The 22,075-nt window shown below is 34.4% G+C and overlaps 2 protein-coding genes and 1 long non-coding RNA gene across 6 annotated transcripts; 2 read left to right on the forward strand and 1 right to left on the reverse strand.

Moving 5' to 3' along the window:
• Positions 1–7,286: 7,286 nt before the first annotated feature.
• Positions 7,287–12,471, forward strand: LOC120212866. 4 transcript variants are annotated; one of them, XM_039211051.1, is made up of 16 exons: positions 7,287–7,491; positions 7,572–7,666; positions 7,754–7,867; positions 7,985–8,089; positions 8,203–8,274; positions 8,754–8,866; positions 9,227–9,361; positions 9,676–9,744; positions 10,138–10,225; positions 10,310–10,381; positions 10,494–10,594; positions 10,867–10,984; positions 11,295–11,354; positions 11,464–11,574; positions 11,664–11,792; positions 12,130–12,471. In XM_039211051.1, the coding sequence occupies exons 1-15, from the start codon at positions 7,395–7,397 to the stop codon at positions 11,772–11,774; spliced, it is 1,461 nt and encodes a 486-aa protein (XP_039066982.1). In that variant the 5' UTR covers positions 7,287–7,394; the 3' UTR covers positions 11,775–11,792; positions 12,130–12,471. The 4 variants fall into 4 exon arrangements, with proteins under 4 accessions (XP_039066982.1, XP_039066983.1, XP_039066984.1 ...); XM_039211052.1 differs by having other exon boundaries at positions 11,664–11,787; positions 12,126–12,471; XM_039211053.1 differs by having other exon boundaries at positions 11,664–11,787.
• LOC120212870 lies at positions 10,468–21,127 on the reverse strand. The gene is made up of 3 exons (XR_005524745.1): positions 21,117–21,127; positions 16,838–16,846; positions 10,468–10,645 (listed from the first exon to the last, which is right to left on the reverse strand). It is a non-coding gene; the product is annotated as an uncharacterized LOC120212870 (long non-coding RNA).
• LOC120212865 (ATP-dependent DNA helicase At3g02060, chloroplastic-like) lies at positions 14,536–21,591 on the forward strand. The gene is made up of 13 exons (XM_039211049.1): positions 14,536–15,143; positions 15,760–15,985; positions 16,290–16,535; positions 16,872–17,006; positions 17,378–17,502; positions 17,952–18,091; positions 18,662–18,732; positions 18,955–19,116; positions 19,477–19,563; positions 19,656–19,829; positions 19,971–20,015; positions 20,414–20,770; positions 20,963–21,591. Exons 1-13 carry the CDS (start codon positions 14,536–14,538, stop codon positions 21,062–21,064), a joined length of 2,478 nt encoding a protein of 825 aa, XP_039066980.1. The 3' UTR covers positions 21,065–21,591.
• The last annotated feature ends 484 nt before the right edge of the window (positions 21,592–22,075 follow it).

Raw genomic sequence — 22,075 nt, forward strand, 5'->3', positions numbered from 1 at the left:
ACAATCACCGACCGTAGCATGCGTCGGCTGGTGCAACCCAAACTTTTCAGTCCGCATATTTTCGATCCCTTGAACAATAATTATGGCCTTCGTTTCATCGAAAAATAACTCAATTTTCCCAAATCGATTATGGAATCTTCGACTTCTTCCTCCTTCGATCTCCGTCGTCGACCGTCCGATGGGCCTGAAACTAGACAATATTGGTTGGTTTGTTATTCTCTCGTGGTCCGCTGTTCGAATTGGTCGTCTGTCCACCGAGGCTATGCCCCGTTAACCCATCCGTTAAGTTTTTAACGACGAGATACTATAATGAAACAAAAACTAAACGTTAAGTATAATTTAAAAAAAATAAAAATTTGGATATTTATATATTTTAAGTTTAGATGCTTAAACGAACCAAATCTCGTAGTTTAGACGCCAAGGGTTAATAAGCGACCATATGTTGTTTCAAATTTTAGTTGATGAGTCCCAACGCTGGAGGTTCCATTTAGGCTTTGTTTAGCATTTGTCAACGCTTATAATATATATATATAAAAGGAATAGGGCATTATGAATTTAAAATAACCAAACATTTTTTTCCAAGGAGGGGTTAAACTAACTAAATATGACAATGAAGGGGGAAGGTGCCTAGTAGAAGGCGCCAAATGGTAGTCTTGACCGGCTGGCTTTCCCATTTCTTGGGGGCTTTTGCGGTGCTATAAAAGTCATCCAGCGTACGTATTAAATATAAGTCTTGACCAAGTTGTGTACATAGTGGGTGAGGTGGGATCATCTCATCTGGGCAGGCTCGTTTAGGTTTCGGCTGCCCAAAGTCTGGTTCCACTTGTAAGTCGACAAAAATTAGAACCAAAAAAAAAAATCCATGTTACTTCTTAGCAGCAACATCGTTCCACAGCGACGGAACTAAAATTCTAATTTAAAAGTGATAAAATATAATTAATCGTTAAAAATAGAGAGATAAAATCAAATTTTGAAATCCTAATTTAATATTTTTGTATATTTTTTTAATAATAAAAAAATAAAGAGGGCAGTGCGACAATGGGTAGCTTCGTCCTTGATCTCCCGTATGACTTGAGCTTCCCAAACCCTAACACGAACAAGGAGAAAACAAGCACACCCACGATGTGAAAAATTTAAATTGCAGTTACAATCGCGAAGAGTTCATCACGATTGTAATAATAATGGATGTTATTGTAGTTATTACAAGTATCGCGATTGTAAAATAACAATTTTGAATAGTATCTTTATCGTTATAGAACAATTATTATTCTGATAACAAATCGATATTTAATTTCATGGTCGCAACATGATAATCGATCGACAATATATGTATATCATATATGGATGGAGAGAATTTTTTAAATTGGAATAAATTAATAACATGACATTATAATTAAATTTGAATAGAAACTTGAACAAATATTACATTCATTTCTATTTAAAAAGTTTTAAATAAAATATAAAATATAAAATAATACTTGTAAATTCGACTAACTTAATTTTTTTCACTCGATTCTACTCGACTGAATACTCATCTTTACTTTTAATATAAAAATCTATCTGTTTAGGTATAAAATACTTAAATTTAACTTGTTTAATATCATAAAGTTTTCATGTTCAACTCGACAATGATTTTTGACCTTATGGAAATAGATAGCTTATTTTGCCTGATTAAACATGTCAATAGTCACCAAATTCATACGGGGAAGTAAACAATGAATCCTAAAGTTTCATTTTTTTTCTCTTCAAAATCATACCTAACGTTTCGTTTGTGTTTCGTTTTAGTATCCCGCCGTTAAAAGCTTTAACGGACAGGCTCGTCAGTTGTCGCGTCTACATTCGTCGACCGTTGCATTTGTCTACTGATGAAGCCCAAACTTTCTAGCCTGCACTTTTTCGACCCCCTGAAAACGATTCCGGCTTCCGTTTCATCGGGAAACGTATCAGTCTCTCCAAATCGACGATGGATTCTTTGATTTCTTCATCCTCCGATCTCCATGGTCCACCGTCAGGTGGACCTAAAACTGGATTATGTTGGTCGACTCGTCATTCTCTCGCGGTCCACCGTTCGAATTGGTCATCCGTCCACTGAAGCTATGCTATGTCAGCCAGTCCGTTAAGTTTTTAACGGCGATATACTAAAATGAAACAAAAAATAAACGTTAGGTATGATTTAAAAAAAATGGAAACTTAAATACTAAAACAAATCAAAATCGATATATAATTTAAATATTAAACGTGTAATTTACCCCATTAATAATGCTAGAAGTGGGCATCACATTAATAATTAACAAACCCGATATACGGTGAAAAATCATTGCACACATTTTTAAAATATAAATACTACATACAATATTGAGAAAGTAACCTCAGTGGCCAAAAATCCATTATCTGATTTTGACTAACTTTTTTTGGATTTGCGAAAATGACCAACAAAATTGCAATGCGATCTCTAATTCGCATTGCGATCTCCACTATCGCAAATTCACGTTGCATTTCGCGTTGCGATAGTCTACAATTGTCGTTGCGATTTTCCGAATTTGTTGCGATAGTCTACAGTTGTCGTTGCGATAGTCTACAGTTGTCGTTGCGATTTTCCAAATTCGTTGTGATAGTTAAAAAAAAGGTTTTGTTTCTTAAGAATTTTCTCTAAAAAGATAGTATCCGCGCGGACGTGTCGAAGATACGTATTACCACGACCACAACCCGACCCGACCCGACCACGACCCGACCCGACCCGACCCGAGACGGACAGCGGCGGCAACGGTGCGCGAGAGTCTCCCTTGTTCTCTATCACTCAACAAGGAAGTGGAAAAGTCAAGCCTTAAATACCATTCCCAATAGTGTTTCCAATACTATGTGGGATTTGAGCATTACCAACACTTGTTCCCAATACTATGTGGGATTGAGCCTTAAATAGTGATATTATTTTTGAATGTTTTGCTTAAAATTGCAATAATCGTGATTGATTGTAGATTGACTTTTAATTATGACATATTTAATCGTATAATACTAATGTAATTGGTTGCTGATTCAGTTGTTTTAAGGTGTATGATTGTTAATTGTTTCCTGAATAATCAGATTGTATTGGAAACAAGTGTTGGTAATGCTCAATCCCACATAGTATTGGAAACACTATTGGGAATGGTATTTAAGACTTGGCTTTCTCACTTCCTTGTTGAGTGATAGAGAACAAGGGGGACTCTTGCGCGCCGCCGCAGCCGCCGTCCGTCCGTCTCGTCTCGGGTCGTGGTCGTGGTCGTGGTAATACACGTCCGAGCGGATACTATCTTTTTAGAGAAACAAAATCTTTTTTTTAACTATCACAATGAATTTTCGCAACGAATTTGGAAAATCGCAACGACAACTGTAGACTATCGCAACGCGAAATGGAACATCGCAACGCGATTTTCAACTATCGCAACGTGAAATGGAAAATCGCAACGCGAAATGGAAAATCGCAACGCGATTTTCAACTATCGCAACGCGAAATGCAACGCGAATTTGCGATAGTGGAGATCGCAATGCGAATTAGAGATCGCATTGCGATTTTGTTGGTCATTTTCGCAAATCAAAAAAAAATTGGTCAAAATCGTATATTATCTAGGATTTTTGGTCACTGAGGTTATTTTCTCTACAATATTTCATAGGTTAACTATGACTCTATCCCTAAAAATTGTTACATGTTCAAACAATGGAGAAAAGTACATATTCTTCTTCATCTTCTACGTTCATTTCATATGGAACTTGAATACTATTAGCTTTGTTTGATTCTTTCCGTTTGTGATTTGTTTTCTTTTAATTTATTTGTATGATTGCAAAATTTTCTCTCTTTTTTTCGAACCGAAATTGAAGACAAAATCGATCTTCCTTGGAACGAGGCTACGGGCAAGGTCTATTTATCTCATCGACTCTCCTAATCTAATATATTTCATTTACAATATTAAGATTTAAATCTCTTACCTTATTTAAAAGATTTAATGTCTCGTTTCATTAGATTAAAGAAAATAACACTAAGTACTAGAATTGCATGTTAAAATAAAATTAAGAATATTCAAATTTGGATAGAAATTAGTAGAAAATGTCATTAGTTTTGTTTAAACTACCAGCATATATGCAAAATATGTTATAGAGATTTTGGTGGTCGAATAAATATTAGGATAAATTATATGTTTAGTACCTAAATTATCAGTTCGGTCCGTTTTAGTACCTAATCTTTCAATTTTTTCAAAATCATACCTAAAGTTAGTTTTTTTTCATTTTAGTATCTTGTCAATAAAAACTTTAGTTTAATTTTAGTACACATTTAAAATTTAAAGTTAAGTTTTGAAATTGAAAGTTTAGGTATTAAAATGGATCAAAAATAATAATTTAGGTACTAAATGTGTAGTTTAACTTATTATTTTTTATAAGACATGTTTTGGCTATGCATTCTCAGCTTTCATTCTGAGAATCGCAAGGCTTTGCCCTTGACCTGTCAAAGTGAAGATGGAACATTCTTAATGAGTGGATTAATAATAAAGTTATTTGCTTCAAAAAGGCAGTGGCGTACGCTTTTTTGCAGATCTTCTTGGCCATGGAATATTTGCCGAGGGCGAAGGTATTATTAGATATGATAAATTTAATTCGAATTCGATGAATCGAAATTCGATATAAACTCAAACATTATGATTTAACTCCGAAATTCGAAAAAGATCGTATTGAACCGAAATTGATCAAAATTTTAGTTGAATTAATATAACTTATATTCAATTTAACCATAATCGAAAGCAATCCAAACCAAAAGTACCACATATTTAATGTTTTCAAATCAAGCTATTGACTACAAGTAATCACGTCTACCGCCAGATCATATTCTTATAAGAGTCTCAATAATACTGCAGAAATGCATCATTTCCATCAAAGGGTGACCACATATGGATAGACTTCATAGATAGCTTGAATTTGGGCAAGGTACTCATATATAGTTTGATCTCTTTTTCTAAGGCTTTTAAGAGAATAGTGTAGATGCATTATCCTAGTTATTTATGAATAGGGATGGGCACTCAACTCGAATCCGATGGGTTCCAACCCGACCCGACCCAAAAAAATATATGATTTTAACTTATATATTTAGGAATAATTACAATAATACCTCTCTATAAATAAATTTTTTTAATTAAGTCATTGTTTTTATTGAATAAAAATAATTTTTTATTATTTCGGGTCGGGTCTTGGGTGGAGACTCCCTTGTTCTCGGGTCGGGTCGGGTGGACCAAAAACCCGACCCATGACTATCCCTATTTATGGAGTTGACAACATCAATTGCTATTTTCTAATTTCGAACCAACCCTATGAAAAATAAAGAGGAAATGAATGTAAGTAACCATAATATGTCCAAGATGTGCAGCACCACCCCTTTTAAACTTCAAATACCTCTATTCTACTTTTCGATGTGTGATTAATTTTTCTTACCTTTCTAAGGTATGACATTCTCCATCCTGTCAACCGCACTTACTAGAGTGTCAATGTAAGACAAGACAATCAGAAAATCAGAAAATCGTTCTAATAGCTCTTATCACTAGACCGTTTGTAATACTCTAATTCTGATTGAGCTTAAAGTGCTACATTGGACTATCGAGGCAACCACCATATTTCAAAATCACTTTCATTTTCATTTAAAACATCATAAATTCGTTTAAAGACATCTACAACCGTCACATCAACCTTGATATAATTCTCGCTCAAACATAATATTAACTCAATATCACAACACCAGTCAAGCGCCAAACATTATAGATATCCATCAATCAACATCAATACAATCACACATGAATACAAATATGCCCATAGGCCACACATATATATCAATTCCATACAATGATAATCAAGGCAGCTTAGCTACTCACTATCATAACTCATCACAACCAATTGAAGTAATGACATTTCCACCATCTTAACAAAAAAAGTTACTATTGGAAAAATATTATTTTTTGGTAATATTCTTTTCCGTGAACCAAACTTGATAATATAATTCCTGAAAAATTTATTCCCCTTGATAATAATCTTTTTTGCCAACCATACGCCCCCTTAAGGTTATGTGGGAGAAAATTATTTTGGAGAGATATACTCTTTTTTTAATCTATACTTTCGAGGTTATGTTAAAGAGACAATTTTGTACGATGATGAAAGAGTGTTTTGAGATATATCGGATTTTACCTATCTATACCAAAATCACACTAAATTTTATCTCTTATACATGCTTTATATTATTTTGATATCACTTTGATTATTTTTTTACTTGTAAATTCCTAACAATGTTTTCTTCTAATTCAAATCTCTGTGGTACTCGGAGTACTCAATGAGTCATCGTCGTATCAAATAAATTAACGTTGTAAATTCAGTTATTGTCATATCAAATAAATTAAAGGATAAATTAAACTGTTTATCATTCAATTATCTTCTCACTCCTATTTTGATAATTAAAATTTTCAATTTTCAATTTAATCATTAAACTTTCAAATTATTTCTAATTTAATAACTCTTTTGACTATATGGACTATTTTACTATTATTTTAATATGACATGATAATTTATAAATAAAAATAAAAATAAAAATCTATAAATTTAACGCCAAATTCTAACCCCCAACTAGGGGGTGTAAACGAGCCGAGTCGAGTTCGAGTATTGCTGAGCTCGACTCGACTCGACTCGAAAACTCTGAAATGGAGCTCGACTCGACTAGAAAACTCGCGAGCTTAAAATTTTCAAGCTCGACTCGAACTCGAAATCCTGAACTGAAGCTCGTGAGCAGCTCGAAAAGGCTCGAAATGAAAAAAAAAATTCTTAAACTTAACTCGATTAAAGCCTCAAACTCGAACATGAACCTTAAATACACGAAATCTTATTATATTTTAAAAAAATCAATACATAAATATTAATATTATTATTAATTTATTTTTTAAAATAAAATCTTAATATATTATATTTTCGAGCTGCTCACGAGCTTTTCGAGTCGAATATCGAGTAGCTCATTTCAGCTCGTTAAGAACTCGAGTCGAATTCGAGCTTGAGTCGAGTCCATTCGATCCGAGTATTTATCGAATCTTAATCGAGTCGATCTCAAATAACTCACGATCTGTCTCGTCTCATTTACAGCCCTACCCAACCCTCAATCCTTTTGTATTAAAAAAATTAAATGGGAAAGGAATGCCAAAAGCTTTGTATTTGGGCAATTAAAGCGTGAAAAATAAGGGCAATAACAAGCTGGCGGATACAAAGATGGACAGTCTTACCAGTTACAATTTACCCTGCTTTCCGTTCAACCGAAGCCACGAATCTATTAAACTGAAGAAATCGCCGTTTCTTTCTACTTTCTTCTTCTTCTTCCTTGAATCCACGCAGGTTTCTCTGCAATGGGCAGCAAAAACAAAGATGTCATCCGATTAGAGCGTGAATCCGTCATTCCCATCCTCAAGCCCAAGCTCATCATGACTTTGGCCAACCTAATCGGTAATCCATTTCTCAATTTCCTCTTTTTTAGGGTTTTTGTACTTTTTTTACTCGAGTCTTACGGTTTTTATGTGTCGCAGAGCATAGTTCTGATCGGGCAGAGTTCTTGAAGTTCTGCAAGCGAGTGGAGTACACGATACGGGCTTGGTATCTTCTCCAGTTTGAGGATTTGATGGTATATTGCGAACTTGATCCGTCGACTTTTTTCTCTTCCTGTTTTTGTTTCTTTTTGTTCTAATTTTAGTTGAATTTATGTTTACAGCAATTGTACTCCCTCTTTGACCCTGTGCACGGGGCTGAGAAATTGCAGCAACAGAATTTATCTTCTGAAGAAGTAGATGTACTTGAACAGAATTTCTTAACATATTTATTTCAGGTATCGATATGACTGGAATTTCATGTCTGATAAGTGTGTCTCCGATGTTTTACCCTAAATAGACAAATTGAATCCAACAACACAATATATTGGAATTTGAGACCCTTCGGTTTACAGGTGATGGAGAAGAGTAATTTTAAGATTACGACTGATGAGGAGATTGATGTTGCACTTGCGGGGCAATATCTTCTTAATCTTCCCATAGTAGTTGATGAATCTAAGGTCGTCTTCAACTTCTTGTGTTTTGTGTATAATCCTGCCCGGTTATTAAGTCTTTATTTGAATGTATAGTGAGGGTTTTATTCTGTGTTGTTTAAATTTTTGATTGAATGCAGATTGACAAGACACTTCTGAAGAGATATTTTTCAGAGCACCCCCAAGCAAACCTTCCGGATTTTGCTGATAAGGTTGTTAATACAATTTAGCGTAAAAGGTGCATTATTGTTTGTGTTGTTTTAGATAATCACTAGTAGGACGAAGGTTCTCTTTTATTGAGTTTGACATATAACACACTCAATAATGATGAAACCTAAAGGGTTTAGATATTGAACTTGTCTCTTTATCGAGCCTTTAGTTTGCACTAGTTTGTCTTTTCTCTTTGTATTTTTCATGTTGTGTTTGCTATGTATCTGCATATTACTGTATAGCCCAGAGTCCAGAGATTTGCTTTGGTTAATGGCATTTTATTATGATTGAGATTTGAGACATATATAATATGATATTCTCAATTATTTTGCACATGCCATCCTATTAATCTAAAGATATTATTGCAAGTGCCGTGTCTAAGAAATTTTAGATAATGCTTGCTTGTATATATTTGATTCAGAGGTACTAGTTGATCTGTCTCTCTCTCTCAAGCTAAGTAGTACATCTTTTTTGTCTTCAGTACATTATCTTCAGACGTGGAATAGGATTGGATCGTACAACTGATTACTTTTTCATGGAGAAAGTGGACATGATCATTTCACGTCTTTGGGCATTTACTTTAAGGATAACTCGGTGAGTGTGTTTAAGGAAATTATTACCTTAATGGTTTTTATGGTATATTATTGTTTTAAGCATCATTAGATACATTTGCTAGAAGTAATTAGAAAATTTCGTATGGCTAACAAATGGAATGTAATTCAACAAAATTTCTGACTCGAAATATATTGGAATCAGTATGATTGGCAGGTTGAGGGATGTTTGACCATACTGCAGTCTTCACTTACAAAGGGTCCTAAATTGTTAATTTACTGCACAAAATATAGAGTTGGACATGACATGCTTTTAGTATCTATCTTCGCTTCCTCATAAACTTGATTACTTCATACATTATTTTCTTCTTTTTAACGCTTTCCAAAAATATTATCCTTGCAGGTTGGAAAAACTTTTGAGCAAAAGATCAAGAGGGCGACAAAATAAGGAGCCAAAGAAGGATGATGAGATTAACCCTGATGCAGACAATGAAGATTTGTATGTTGAACGGATCCGTCTTGAAAAAATGGACATAAGGTCATCAAGTACCTTCTTGTTCGTTAATTTGAGGATAGTATTTATCGTTGAATATATTTACCATATATCATATATTGGCTTTCTGAGCAACTTGAGGATGCTTACCATACCATGGACATTAAATTCTGAATTAGTCCAGAAAATTAACGAATTTAATGCAGCTACATTTTGGCTTTATGTTTAAGTTTTAATATTAATATTTGGGTATGTCTTTCCTCTTAATAGTAATGTGCTTTTATTATTAAAATCATGTCTCTGTCTTGAATTTCTGGTGGCATCGTTACTCAATAACTTGCTTATTCTGTATTAAACAGCATCAAGAACTTGGTGAGCAAGACTACAATCCAAGAGCCTACTTTTGATAGGATAATTGTTGTTTACAGGTACTGCATGCTGCATCTTAGCATACAATTTTCCAGTTGAGATAAATTAGAAAATAGAAAATTGTGTCAATGATGTCTTTCTTAGTTTATTGATATGGATATATTAGAAAGCCAGTTTCTTGGTCAATTTTATTGAGGTTGAACATATTGATTGGTGGAATGGTATTCTGAAAGTACCTCGGTTTTAATTCTCTTGGCCTCGAGAGAATGATCTTGTTTGGAAAGAAAAAAGAAAGGAAAAGGGCATCAAAACAAATTTCTATGGACAATGAATCTTAATTTCTTTAGGGAAAAAGGCTAAACTACCCTCGGATCTGGTGTCTTCCTAAATTAGTTTTATAGAACTTTTGAAGAGCAATGCATTGAAATCTAAGAAGTTAAGTGAACTTGCAGGAGAGCAAGTACAAAACCAAATAAGGAACGAGGAATATATGTAAAACATTTCAAAAATATTCCAATGGCGGATCTGGAAATAGTCCTTGTGAGTCACTCTTAGCTCTTTTCTCAAAGCTTTTCTACGACATCTGGTCATGTGTATGATATTCTTTTTGTTTCTTCTCAACAGCCTGAAAAGAAAAATCCAGGATTGACTCCTATGGACTGGGTCAAGTTCCTTGTTTCGGCTGTTGTGGGGATGGTCAGTTGAGCAATAATGTTTCTGTCACCTGTTATTGTCTTTCCACCATTTTTTCTTCTCTGCCTGGTATTCATATTGACTGATTGCATTATTATTGTGCCTTTATTCACAGGTTACTTTGTTTAGTTCTCTTCAAATGCCTAAAGCTGATCTCTGGGTCATTTTTGCCATTTTGTCAACTGTGATTGGTTACTGTGCTAAGACATATTTCACGTATGGTTTCCTCCATCTTTGATTAATATATGTAATATGTCTTATGCACTTCTCTATTAAATGTGAAAACCCCATTACTATGGGACTTGATCTTGATGGGTGCATTCAGAAATATAAGTGGGTTAGGGATGTCCTCTTGATTATGTACAATGTTCTCCCCCGTGCCTCTGGCTGGCTGTCTACGCTGTGATATATTGGTGTCTCTGTTGCTTTATGTGTTTCAACTTGTTTGACTGATTGATTTGTGGTATCATTTTCTTATTGCCATTTAGGTTTGAATCAAACATGGCTGCATATCAGAATTTAATAACACAGTCCATGTATGACAAACAACTCGATAGTGGAAAGGGTACTTTGCTTCACTTGTGTGATGATGTGATTCAACAGGAAGTAAGTCGCATTTTCTTTACTTTTTTCGTTTTAATTTTTATATTCCTCTCTTTATCTGTCTTGTGTCAGAATTTTAGTTCATTTTCCTGCAGAAAGCAATGAAACTGTAGTATCTATTGATTACATATTAAAAGCAAGAGAAGCTGTATAACCTTCACCATTTGAACCTTAATTTCTAGGTTATCTGGTTGCCAAGCTTTGATGTGTTGTGCATATAGGATATGATGTCAAACACAGAGTGTATCTTTTAAGTGTTCTTTTGCTTCTGTTCTACATATTTCCTTTTTTTTAACAATAATTTTGTCTTCAGGTGAAAGAGGTAATCATCTCATTCTTTATACTTATGGAGCAAGGTAAAGCTACCATGGAGGTATGCATCATCATATTTTCATTCCTTGCTTTATAGATATTCTTCAATGGGACAAGTTTTTACGTGGGTCCATTTTAGTAGTGCATAACCTTTCAATAATTCAATATAGGATTTGGATATAAGGTGCGAGGAACTAATTAAAGAGGAATTTGAGGAGAGCTGCAACTTCGATGTGGATGATGCAGTTGAAAAGCTAGAGAAGTTGAAAATCGTTTCTCGGGTTTATATTTCCACCTCAACAAACTTTATCATATTCACAGTTGTTAAATATATAGGTGGATAAATTTGTGTGAATGCTTTTGAATTCAGGATACTATTGGACGATATTATTGTGTTGGACTGAAACGTGCAAATGAGATTATAGGTGTAACCACTGAGGAACTCGTGCTTAAGGCAAGACAGGGTTCTATTTCAGCTTAATACTGTTGCCTCGGTAAGGTGAGACACTTTCATCCACACGCGCACACACTTATATTTCATTTTTTTTCAATAGAGAACTAATTTGAGGGCTTGGTTATTTTTCTTGATCATTGTCTCAGTAAAACCGACCTATTGTTTGCAGTACACTAAAGCTGAGCTTACGCTCCTTAAAAGGAAGGGTAATGGACTATTGTTAGGCAATAATAACTTAAATTAAATATTAAATAAATACTAGGACTAGGAGGAGCTGAAAAGTGTAGAACACTTTTCTATTACTTGTGATGTTATGGTCTTGAGCTTTAATTATGAATTATGGTGCTTTCTTCTTCACTAACTTGATTGAATTTGAAGTCAGGATGGTGAGTGGAGCATATACATGTAGGCATATGAAGCCTGCTATGTGCTACTGAGGTTATTGGAATCCTTAAATCCTTCGTATTGTGACATGGGAATCGGAATGTGGGACGGGAAGACTCGGTCCGGACCAACAGCTAAGTATATTTATGTGTGTTTATTCCTCGTCTCAATTTGAGGGTTTCATTTTCTTGCATCTCTTATGTGTGATGTACATTATATTTTCGGGTATGTGACACGCGGTACCTCTATGGAACTGCCAATTAATCACGTCATGTATTGAGTTTTTGTTTGGAGGAACATATATATTAATGTAGAATGTTTGAAGAACAATGTGTGAAGACATTGCCTTTGTCATGAGCTTGCTGCCTTCCATTTACCATCGATCCTCACCCCTAGTGAACCCGAAACATCAAGCCAAACACAACCAAACCGAGCCATCCCTTGACCTCGTTTTGATTGGCCCTAACCGACTCGTACTCTGACGTTAACTTAAATCATACCCAAAACCTACATTTAATCACAATATCAGCAAATAATAAACATAAAAAAGCCAAAAAAAAAAAGGACTGAGGTTACCCAGTTTGATGCATCTCCGATTTGTAGAGTTTTGGGGCTCTGCAAATTCAAACGATCGATAGGCACGGAGAACATGGGGATGTCATACACTAAAATTGAGGATATTCGATGGTCGGAGCCGGCAAACGACGACGAATGAAGAAGATAGTTTTCAGATTTATTTTTGTAAAGCTACAGCTTTCTACTATTTGTAGGAAAAGGGTTTGAGAAAAGTTCTTTTTTTGTTGTTAGTGCCCATTCCTGCAAAAGCTTAAAATAGAAGAGTCACTAGAGAAATATATTAGAGATCAGATTACAAAAGAATCAAATTATTTAAAATTTATAAAACATTTTTCTCAAAATTATAATTTTAACATTATTTTATAGTTTTAAAATTAATTATAATTATATATTTTTTTAATTTTTTTTAATTTTTAAAATCATTAGAAAAATACTAAAAATAAAATTTTATTTATAATTAAGGGAACATATGAGATATTAACCATTATTGTTAAGGAAAAATAGCGGTGTAAATGAACAGAGCGTTCAGTGAGATTTTCATGAATCGTTTGTATAACGTTCGTTCATACTCATTTGTCAGGTTAAATAAATAAGTATGAATAATTTTTTATGTTCATTTAATAAACGAACGGACATGAATAGATGTGTGTTTGGTTCGTTTATGTTCACGAACAAACTCATTTATAAGACTTGTTCATTTATATTCATGAACAAGCTTGATTATTTGATTCTCTTTTTCCTTTTATTTTTATTTTTTTATATTTTAAATATTGTTGAAGGTAGAGGCTAAATTAAATACATGATTACAGCTGAAATTTAAACTGTGCATTTTAAGGAGTTTAAGCACTAGTGTCGTGATTTTATCATTTTTATATTTAGCTAACAAATGAAGGGGTAAAACTAAAAATTGAACATATAAACAAACTATAAATGAATATATTCGTGAGCACTAAATGAATATGTTCACAAACAATAAATAAACGAACACGAACATCATCAAGAATAAATAAATGAACATGTACACATATTAAGAATTTAAACGAACACGAACCAAACATGAACACATTCAAAAGTAAACAAACGACCACAAATATAATCTTATTTGTTCAAACTCGATTCAGTTACACCCCTAAAAAAAATAACCGCACAATGCCTATTTCATAATAAATTTAAGGGTAAACTACGCATTTAGTATACAAACTACTAGTTTTGGCCTGTTTAGTACCTAAATTTTTAGATTTTTAAATCATACCTAAAGTTTAGTTTTATTTCATTTTAGTACCTCATCGTTAAAACCTTAACACGTTTAGTACATAAACTATCAGTTTTGGTCCGTTTTAGTACCTAAACTTTCAATTTTTTTCAAAACTTAAAGTGAAATTTTGAACAGGGGTACTAAAATGAAACAAAAAACTAAAGTTGTTAATGATGGTTACTAAAATAAAATAAAAACTAAAATTTAGGTATAGCTTTGAAAAAATTAAAAGTTTAGGTACTAAAACGAACTGAAACCGATAGTTTAGATACTAAACATGTAATTTACCCTATGATTTAATATCTATTTATAATTTTTAAAAATTTAATGCCAAAAGATCATTTAAAAATAATTTGATGACCATATTTGAAAATAACCCTAAAAAGATATATGTGTGGACACAAAATGGTCCACCTCGTCCAAAACCGTAAAAACCCTCTTAAATCTCCAGTTGTTTATCCCCTCTTCTATACTACACCTCTTGTTCCTTCTCTATTCCCCAACCCAAAAAAAATGCCCAATCTCTCTTCTTTTCTCTGAACATTCATTTCTTCTTCTTCTTCATCAACAACAATGGCTTCCCTTCTTCCTGCACCACAAGTGTCCACGCCTCTTCTTCTCCAACTCGGCTCTTCTTCTTCTTCTATATGGTCCCTTTTCACCGTCAACCGCCCTTTCCTCATTCAACCTCCATATTCATCATTAACCACCATGGCAGTCCACACTCAAGGGCGTCTCCCCATCTCCAGTTTCAAAACCCACAATTTGGTTCCAAAAAGAGAAAAGACGGAGCTCGAGACCGATGCCATCTCCATCCTCAACGAAAGGGTACGCCGTGACCACAGCAAGAGAGAGTCCATACGGCCCGCAATGGACTCGCAGGAGGCGGACATGTACATTCAGCTGGTGAAAGAGCAGCAGCAGAGGGGGTTGCAGAAGCTGAAAGGGGATAGGGAGTTTAAGGAAGGAGGCGTCTTCAGCTACAAAGTTGATCCTTACACGCTGCGTTCTGGGGATTACGTCGTTCACAAGAAAGTGGGTGTTGGAAGATTTGTTGGGATTAAGTTTGATGTTCCTAAGAGCTCAACTGAACCCATCGAGTATGTCTTTATCGAGTATGCTGATGGAATGGCTAAGCTTCCTGTTAATCAGGCTGCTCGCATGCTCTATCGATATAATCTGTATGTTTTTCTGCCTCTTTTTTCTTGTTTTTTTTTTTTGTTTAATTTTGCTCTGATATCTGCTCCTGTTACTAACTTATAGTTGAAATGTGAAATCGATTTTCAATTGCGTGGTAAGTGTTCGATCGATGAAATTTAGAGATATTTGAGTTGATGAGTGATATTTTATAAATCAAATTTGATTTGAATTTTTTTTAAATCCAGCCGATTTAATAAAATTCGAGTTGAGTGACTTTTTCGAGTTTATATTTAAATTTAATTGTAAATATTTATAATATGATGATATTATTGGATTCTAATTTAAATGATTTTTTATAACTATATACAATATACTTATATTTCTTCATATATTTTTATAGGTGATATGTATATTCACTATAGAGTAAATGGACTCGACTCAAACTTGAAAACCATTCCACTATTACTAAAAGTTTAGAGTTACCATTTGGGTTGTATTTATAACTCGATTTAATCTTAAAATTTTTGGAGTCGAGTTGAATTTATGAAATTAATCTCGAAGTTAATTCGAATCCAGTCAATTAGAAAAAATCGATTTTTTGAATCGAGTCGAGTTTTTCTCACCCTTATTTAAGGCATGTTTCGGTCGTATTTCCAGCCCAAATGAAACAAAAAAGCCTAGGACTTTGAGTAAGTTGAGTGATACCAGTGCATGGGAGAGGAGAAAGACCAAAGGAAAGGTTGCAATTCAAAAGATGGTTGTAGATTTAATGGAGCTCTATTTACATAGACTCAAACAAAAAAGACCTCCTTACCCAAGGAGTCCTGCCATAGCCGAATTCGCAGCTCAGTTTCCTTATGAACCCACACCAGATCAAAAGCAGGTACCTTTTTGTCTTAGTTAGCCATTACCTTGGTTTTATTGTACTTTTGAGGAATCAAATTATCATCTAGTTTCCTTTGGCATATCAAAGATAACTACTACTTTTTTCAAAATTATTACATTTTTGTCTTAGTGAGCCCTTTCGTCGATTTTATTGCACTTTGAGTTATCAAATTATCATCTTGCTCCCTTTGGCATATCAAAGATTACTACTACTTTTTCAACAGTCACAGTAAGGTTCAGTGATCTTCCTTGGTGAATAAGATGTTTTTACTTCACTAACAAAGTCGGTTCCCTTGTCACAGGCTTTTATTGATGTAGAGAAAGACTTAACAGAGAGAGAAACTCCAATGGATCGATTAATATGTGGAGATGTTGGGTTTGGTAAAACAGAAGTTGCATTACGTGCCATCTTTTGTGTGGTGTCAGCAGGGAAGCAAGCTATGGTGTTGGCACCTACAATTGTTCTAGCCAAGCAACATTTTGATGTCATTTCAGAAAGGTTTTCCAATTATCCTACTATCAAAGTCAGACTTCTTAGCCGGTTTCAGGTACAAGAAGTTTATTCAATGGGTTCACCTCATTATCTGACTAAAAACTTGGTATCAAAATGTTTAATATCTTACTTAAACTTGACTAGAAGTGCTGGGCTGGGGGTGGGAAGACTTTCTAACCAAGATATTAAATGTTCCTTCTTGCCTAAGAAACAGATAATGGCTACAGACTTGTGTGTCATTAAATTTGTTGATGGGGTTTACCTAAAAGTTCAAAGAAATTTGCATTTTCATTCTCGCTTCTAATATATTATGGAAAAATATGTATATGCTGGATCAGAATATTTCACGGTGGCTACTGTTTGATACTAATATGGTTTATTCAACATGCAGGGTAAAGCAGAGAAAGAGGAGTATTTGAACATGATAAAAAAGGGTGATCTAGACATTATTGTAGGAACTCATTCGCTTCTGGGAAACCGTGTTGTGTATAATAATCTTGGACTGCTTGTAGTTGACGAGGAACAGGTTTGCTTCCGGTACTTGTCAGTATCTAAACAAATATTTTACACGAGGATTTCAAGATTTTAGGCTTTTTTATACATCAGCTCTTGTAGGATTTTGCTTTCTTTATGTAATTGATTAGAATTCATGATTATGGTTTAACCTCCTCTATAATCTTTTAGTCGACAAAGAAAACGACTGAAAGCTTGTTTTCATTTTGTAATTAGCACTATCGTAATTTCATGGTTGTTGTTATTAAATGGTTTAGGGAACACCATGTGGTTAGAATTTGTACTAACTGAATTCCTTGCAGTCATCTCTTGTCTTTTAGCTAATACATGTCATGCCCCTCTGGCAGATAGATGCTTGATTTTCTTGTTTGTATGTTTACATAGAGGTTTGGCGTCAAGCAAAAGGAGAAGATTGCTTCTTTTAAGACTTCAGTTGATGTTCTTACGCTCTCTGCAACACCTATACCCAGAACGCTTTATTTAGCTTTGACTGGTTTCCGGGATGCCAGGTAATATATGTAAAAAAATTAAATCAAAGCTTTTTTCGATGATGGAATCATGGATTCAGATGTACAGTTCAGTTTGTTCAGTGTGATGCCTCGGTGAAAAAGGGGTTCATTATCAACCATGTCATTGATGTGTATAACTATAAGCTCAGATACGAGATTTAGCTGAAAAGTAGTAATGCCTTTTACATGCAATGTAGATGTTATGAGTGCCTAGTCTTACCTTGAACGTTTTTGTATAAACATGAATCAATGTCTAGAGGAACCTACAAGATGAACCTATTCAGAGGCCATTTAGTTTGTATTTGTTTCGAGCCTTGAACAAATTACCTGCAAGTAATGGAACCATCACTTAGTAGCATAGGGGCATTTCCTTGAACTTTAATTTTAGATTACTAGTCCAATAAAATCATGTTGTGTGCATACTATCCTTCTTCCCTTCACTCTTTCAGTTTAATTTCGACACCACCTCCAGAAAGGGTTCCTATCAAAACCCGTCTTTCAGCTTTCAGTAAGGAAAGGATCATTGCAGCAATTCAGTATGAGCTGGATCGTAGTGGTCAAGTTTTCTATGTCTTACCCCGAATTAAAGGTAATGCCATAATCCAAAGTTTCCTACTTGTAGATCTTGTTACTATCATGTCATTATTTACATGGTTCAATAATATTTTGTGCTAGTACGTTTCTGATGCAAATATGTATTGTCTGCTTGCCGCTCTTTTAAAATGGTAATATTGATGAACTTATCTGTATATCACCTGTGGGACTGACGCTTGGGTCATCCCCATCATCATACTCTCAATAAAGCTTTACATTTGCTTTCTATTTCGATTTTTGATTCTCAAAATCAATTTATCAAATGGATTATTACATGCAACCTTTCTCCAAAAGTTCCTTACAAAGTGAAAATGGATTATGAAATGCATTTAAAAAATTAGATCACTGAAAATATTTATTTTTAGTTGATTGAATTTTTTCAACAGTTCATCAAATAGGGCCTTAGTCTTATCTCCAAGGATTCTACATAACCAACAAGATCAAAGTTATTCTTCTTTCCTAATCTCGATTCTCGACATTGTGTAGATGATTTCAGAGTATATATACATTTGTGTTGTTTTAACTCTTTCGGTTTGTTAGTATTGATTCTACTCTTATGTGACAGGATTGGAAGAAGTGATGGATTTTCTTAAACAATCATTTCCAGATGTTGATATAGCTATTGCTCATGGGAAGGTACGTTTTGGTTTTTATATTCAAATTAATTTTTAATGAGCTATTGTCTGCTAGAAAATAATGAGCTTGAGTGTTATCGCGGTTGTTTTCTGAGAATTGAATTGTGCTTGTGAGGTATATCATGCTTTCATTTTCAGAATCCTTAAAGCTAATTTTTTTTCGTTAAACTTTTCTGTATTTATCAGTTGATAATATTTTGGTTCTTTTATGTTCCTCTTGCAGCAATACTCCAAGCAACTTGAGGAAACCATGGAGAAATTTGCGCAGGGCGAAATTAAGATTCTTATATGCACAAATATAGTTGAGAGTGGGCTCGACATTCAAAACGCAAACACTATCATAATCCAGGATGTTCAGCAATTTGGCCTGGCACAATTGTATCAGGTCCAGCACTTTCAGATTCTTCTAACTCATTTGTTCTTATGAATTGTCAAAAGATGTGGTTAAATGCTGAAGAGTACTATCAAATTTTTTATCATGAGCATAATTTAAAGGACATAGAAACTAATGTCTTGGCATAATTTGAACCTTTTCCTTTTCGGTTTTATCTGGAAAAATGATGTGTAATTAACGATTTTTCTATGAGGTACATGACTCTTTATGTGTGTTCATGTTATCTTTTATCTTCTACCATGAAAGAATTTTTGGTAGCTTTCTTGATAAGAAAGATTTATACACAAAATTTTACTTGTACATATCCTGTTTCCTTTTGTTAATGTTGCTATAAACTTTCGATTCCAATAGTTGCGTGGAAGGGTTGGACGGGCGGATAGAGAAGCATATGCATACTTATTTTACCCTGATAAGTCCTTGCTATCCGACCAAGCATTGGTATGTGTTCTATGTTTCGCCTTCCATTTGTTGTCAAATATGCTGAAATAAAATTGTAGAAATGACCTGGCATTGCCTTGGTTGTGCCTCAGGAGAGGCTTGCTGCTCTTGAAGATTTTCGCGAGCTTGGCCAAGGTTTCCAACTTGCAGAGAGAGACATGGGTATCCGAGGCTTCGGTACTATCTTCGGTGAGCAACAGACGGGGGATGTCGGAAATGTCGGCATCGATCTTTTCTTTGAGATGCTTTTCAAGAGTTTGTCCAAGGTATGTTCTGGTGTCACTTTGTGTAGCTGATTAATGGAATTAGTTGATGAGTACTAACTTTTTTAAGCTTTCGAGATTTCTTGCTGCTAGTTTCAAAATCTTTTTCTTGCAATATCCGACTTCCACTCACTCGTTTTCCAGGTTGAAGAAAACCGTGTAGTTTCAGTTCCGTATCAGTCGGTGCAGGTATTTTACTTCCTTCACAATTTGTATCTTCAGAAAAAATAATATTCTGCTAGTAATATTAAGAGATAACACACTATGTCTTCTTAGGATTCTGTTCTTGTTGTCTAACCCATGCATATGAAATGCTGTATCAAGAGTTGTCTCTTCGATGAGTTCGAATGCTAGTTCTCTTAGTTTTTCGAATCAACTATGGCTTAGAAACATGGGGTTTCGTTCCGACTTCTGATTCCGGTTTCTAGAAAGGGAAAATTTATCGGCACTTGAAAATCGATCTATTGAAGCATTAGTTAAATGAAGGGGAAACATTCTTTTAGTTTTTAGACACCAGTTGAATTGTACCAGTTGTGACACTGATTTATGAATTCTAACATGTTTTTTCGAGATTTTCTGCTTGCTAGATTGATATTAATATAAACCCTCGTCTCCCCTCCGAGTACATAAATTATTTGGAGAACCCCATGGAAATCATTAATGAAGCTGAGAAAGCAGCTGAGAAAGATATCTGGAGTTTGATGCAATTTACAGAGAATCTTCGCCGTCAATTTGGAAAAGAGCCTTATTCCATGGAAATTCTTTTGAAGAAGCTTTACGTGAGGCGAATGGCAGCAGATCTCGGGATAAGCAGAATCTATGCTTCGGGAAAGATGGTTGGCATGAAAACCAATATGAGTAAGAGAGTTTTCAAGCTGATGACAGAATCCATGGTATCCGATATGCACCGGAATTCTTTGATTTTCGAGGGAGACCAAATAAAGGTAATTATTATTTTTCATTTCTTATGGTTTCTGTGTCTGTAAATAGAAGCACGAAGGTTCAGTCGTATACTCGGTAAGAGAGGTGATAATAGCCGGTATCCTTGCATGTTTTAACAACATCATGGATTACCGACTAGCAAGACCACACTAGAATTGGCATCTGAATTCCTCTTTCTGATGTTCATCTTGCAGGCAGAACTACTTCTCGAGCTGCCACGAGAGCAACTGCTAAATTGGATCTTTCAGTCCTTGGCAGAGCTTCATTCTTCACTTCCTGCTCTCATTAAATATTAGATATGCTTATAGAGCGTGGTATATTTCACTTGCTGCTGGTTGCTTCATTTACCGTGAAGATCAAAGATTGCATAGTTGCACTGAAGCACTCGGAACTTTTTCGAAATGAAGCACATAATCTCTATGCTCCACTGACATTTTGGTCCCTTGTATAAACCACATGAATACGTAGGAATATAGCATCGGAGGCGGTAGGATCCGATGAGGATCGCATTGCTTTTTTGAGGCAAGAAAATCGAGAAATTTCCCAGTTTTCATTGTAATTAGTGTAGCTTTTGGTTAACTCTCCTTATGAAGGTCAAATATGGTTGCAACAGTAAGCAAGCCGACTTCCTCGTGCTTACGCACGCTTTCGTGCTCGAGAGGTCGTCTTTCCTCCGATCCGATGATGCTACGTCTAAGGCAATGCATGTTTCAAGAGACTCATCATTCATGCTGCTCCTAGTATTTACTTCGAAGCTGGAAGTGGTATGCATAATTTTGCTCTGTATTCTTTTGAAACTGAACATTTACAGATGCTTATGCGAGGCAAATGCCAATTGTATTATTCTTTTGTGCAGCTTTCATGAATCTCCATTGTATTTCTTTCTTCTATTTTTCTGATAAATTCTATAATAATAATATATAATTTAATTTTTTCGACTCGAAAAACTCGACTTAAATTTGACTTAACTCGAAAAAATTTCAAGTTCAATTTGAGTTGTAAAATAAAATTTGAATAACTCGAAATCAATAATAATTAACGAATTGATTTTTAAGTTTGAGTCGAGTTCCTCGACTCTGTATGATATATATATCACATATAAAAAATATAAAGAAGTATACATGTATTGTATATGTTATAAAAATCATTTAAATTAGAATCAAATAATATTATAATATTTAAATATTTCTAATTAAATTTAAACACTCAAAAATTCAACTTGACTCGTATTTTATAAATTTTACAAAAAAATTCAAGTCAATTTTAACTTATAAAATAGAACTCATCAACTTGAATAACTCAAATAT

Source organism: Hibiscus syriacus, unplaced genomic scaffold, assembly GCF_006381635.1.
Source record: "Hibiscus syriacus cultivar Baekdansim isolate YM2019G1 unplaced genomic scaffold, ASM638163v2 tig00110017_pilon, whole genome shotgun sequence".
Classification (NCBI taxonomy): domain Eukaryota; kingdom Viridiplantae; phylum Streptophyta; class Magnoliopsida; order Malvales; family Malvaceae; genus Hibiscus; species Hibiscus syriacus.

Bases quoted from the DNA above. Each gene is read 5' to 3' on its own strand.
- LOC120212866 (XM_039211051.1), top strand. From the start codon at position 7,395: ATGGGCAGCAAAAACAAAGATGTCATCCGATTAGAGCGTGAATCCGTC. The intron at 10,226-10,309 runs GTGAGTCACTCT...TCTTCTCAACAG, and splicing joins CGGATCTGGAAATAGTCCTT to CCTGAAAAGAAAAATCCAGG. The intron at 10,382-10,493 runs GTCAGTTGAGCA...CTTTATTCACAG, and splicing joins TTTCGGCTGTTGTGGGGATG to GTTACTTTGTTTAGTTCTCT.
- LOC120212865 (XM_039211049.1), top strand. From the start codon at position 14,536: ATGGCTTCCCTTCTTCCTGCACCACAAGTGTCCACGCCTCTTCTTCTC. The intron at 19,564-19,655 runs GTATGTGTTCTA...GTTGTGCCTCAG, and splicing joins TGCTATCCGACCAAGCATTG to GAGAGGCTTGCTGCTCTTGA. The intron at 20,771-20,962 runs GTAATTATTATT...TTCATCTTGCAG, and splicing joins TCGAGGGAGACCAAATAAAG to GCAGAACTACTTCTCGAGCT.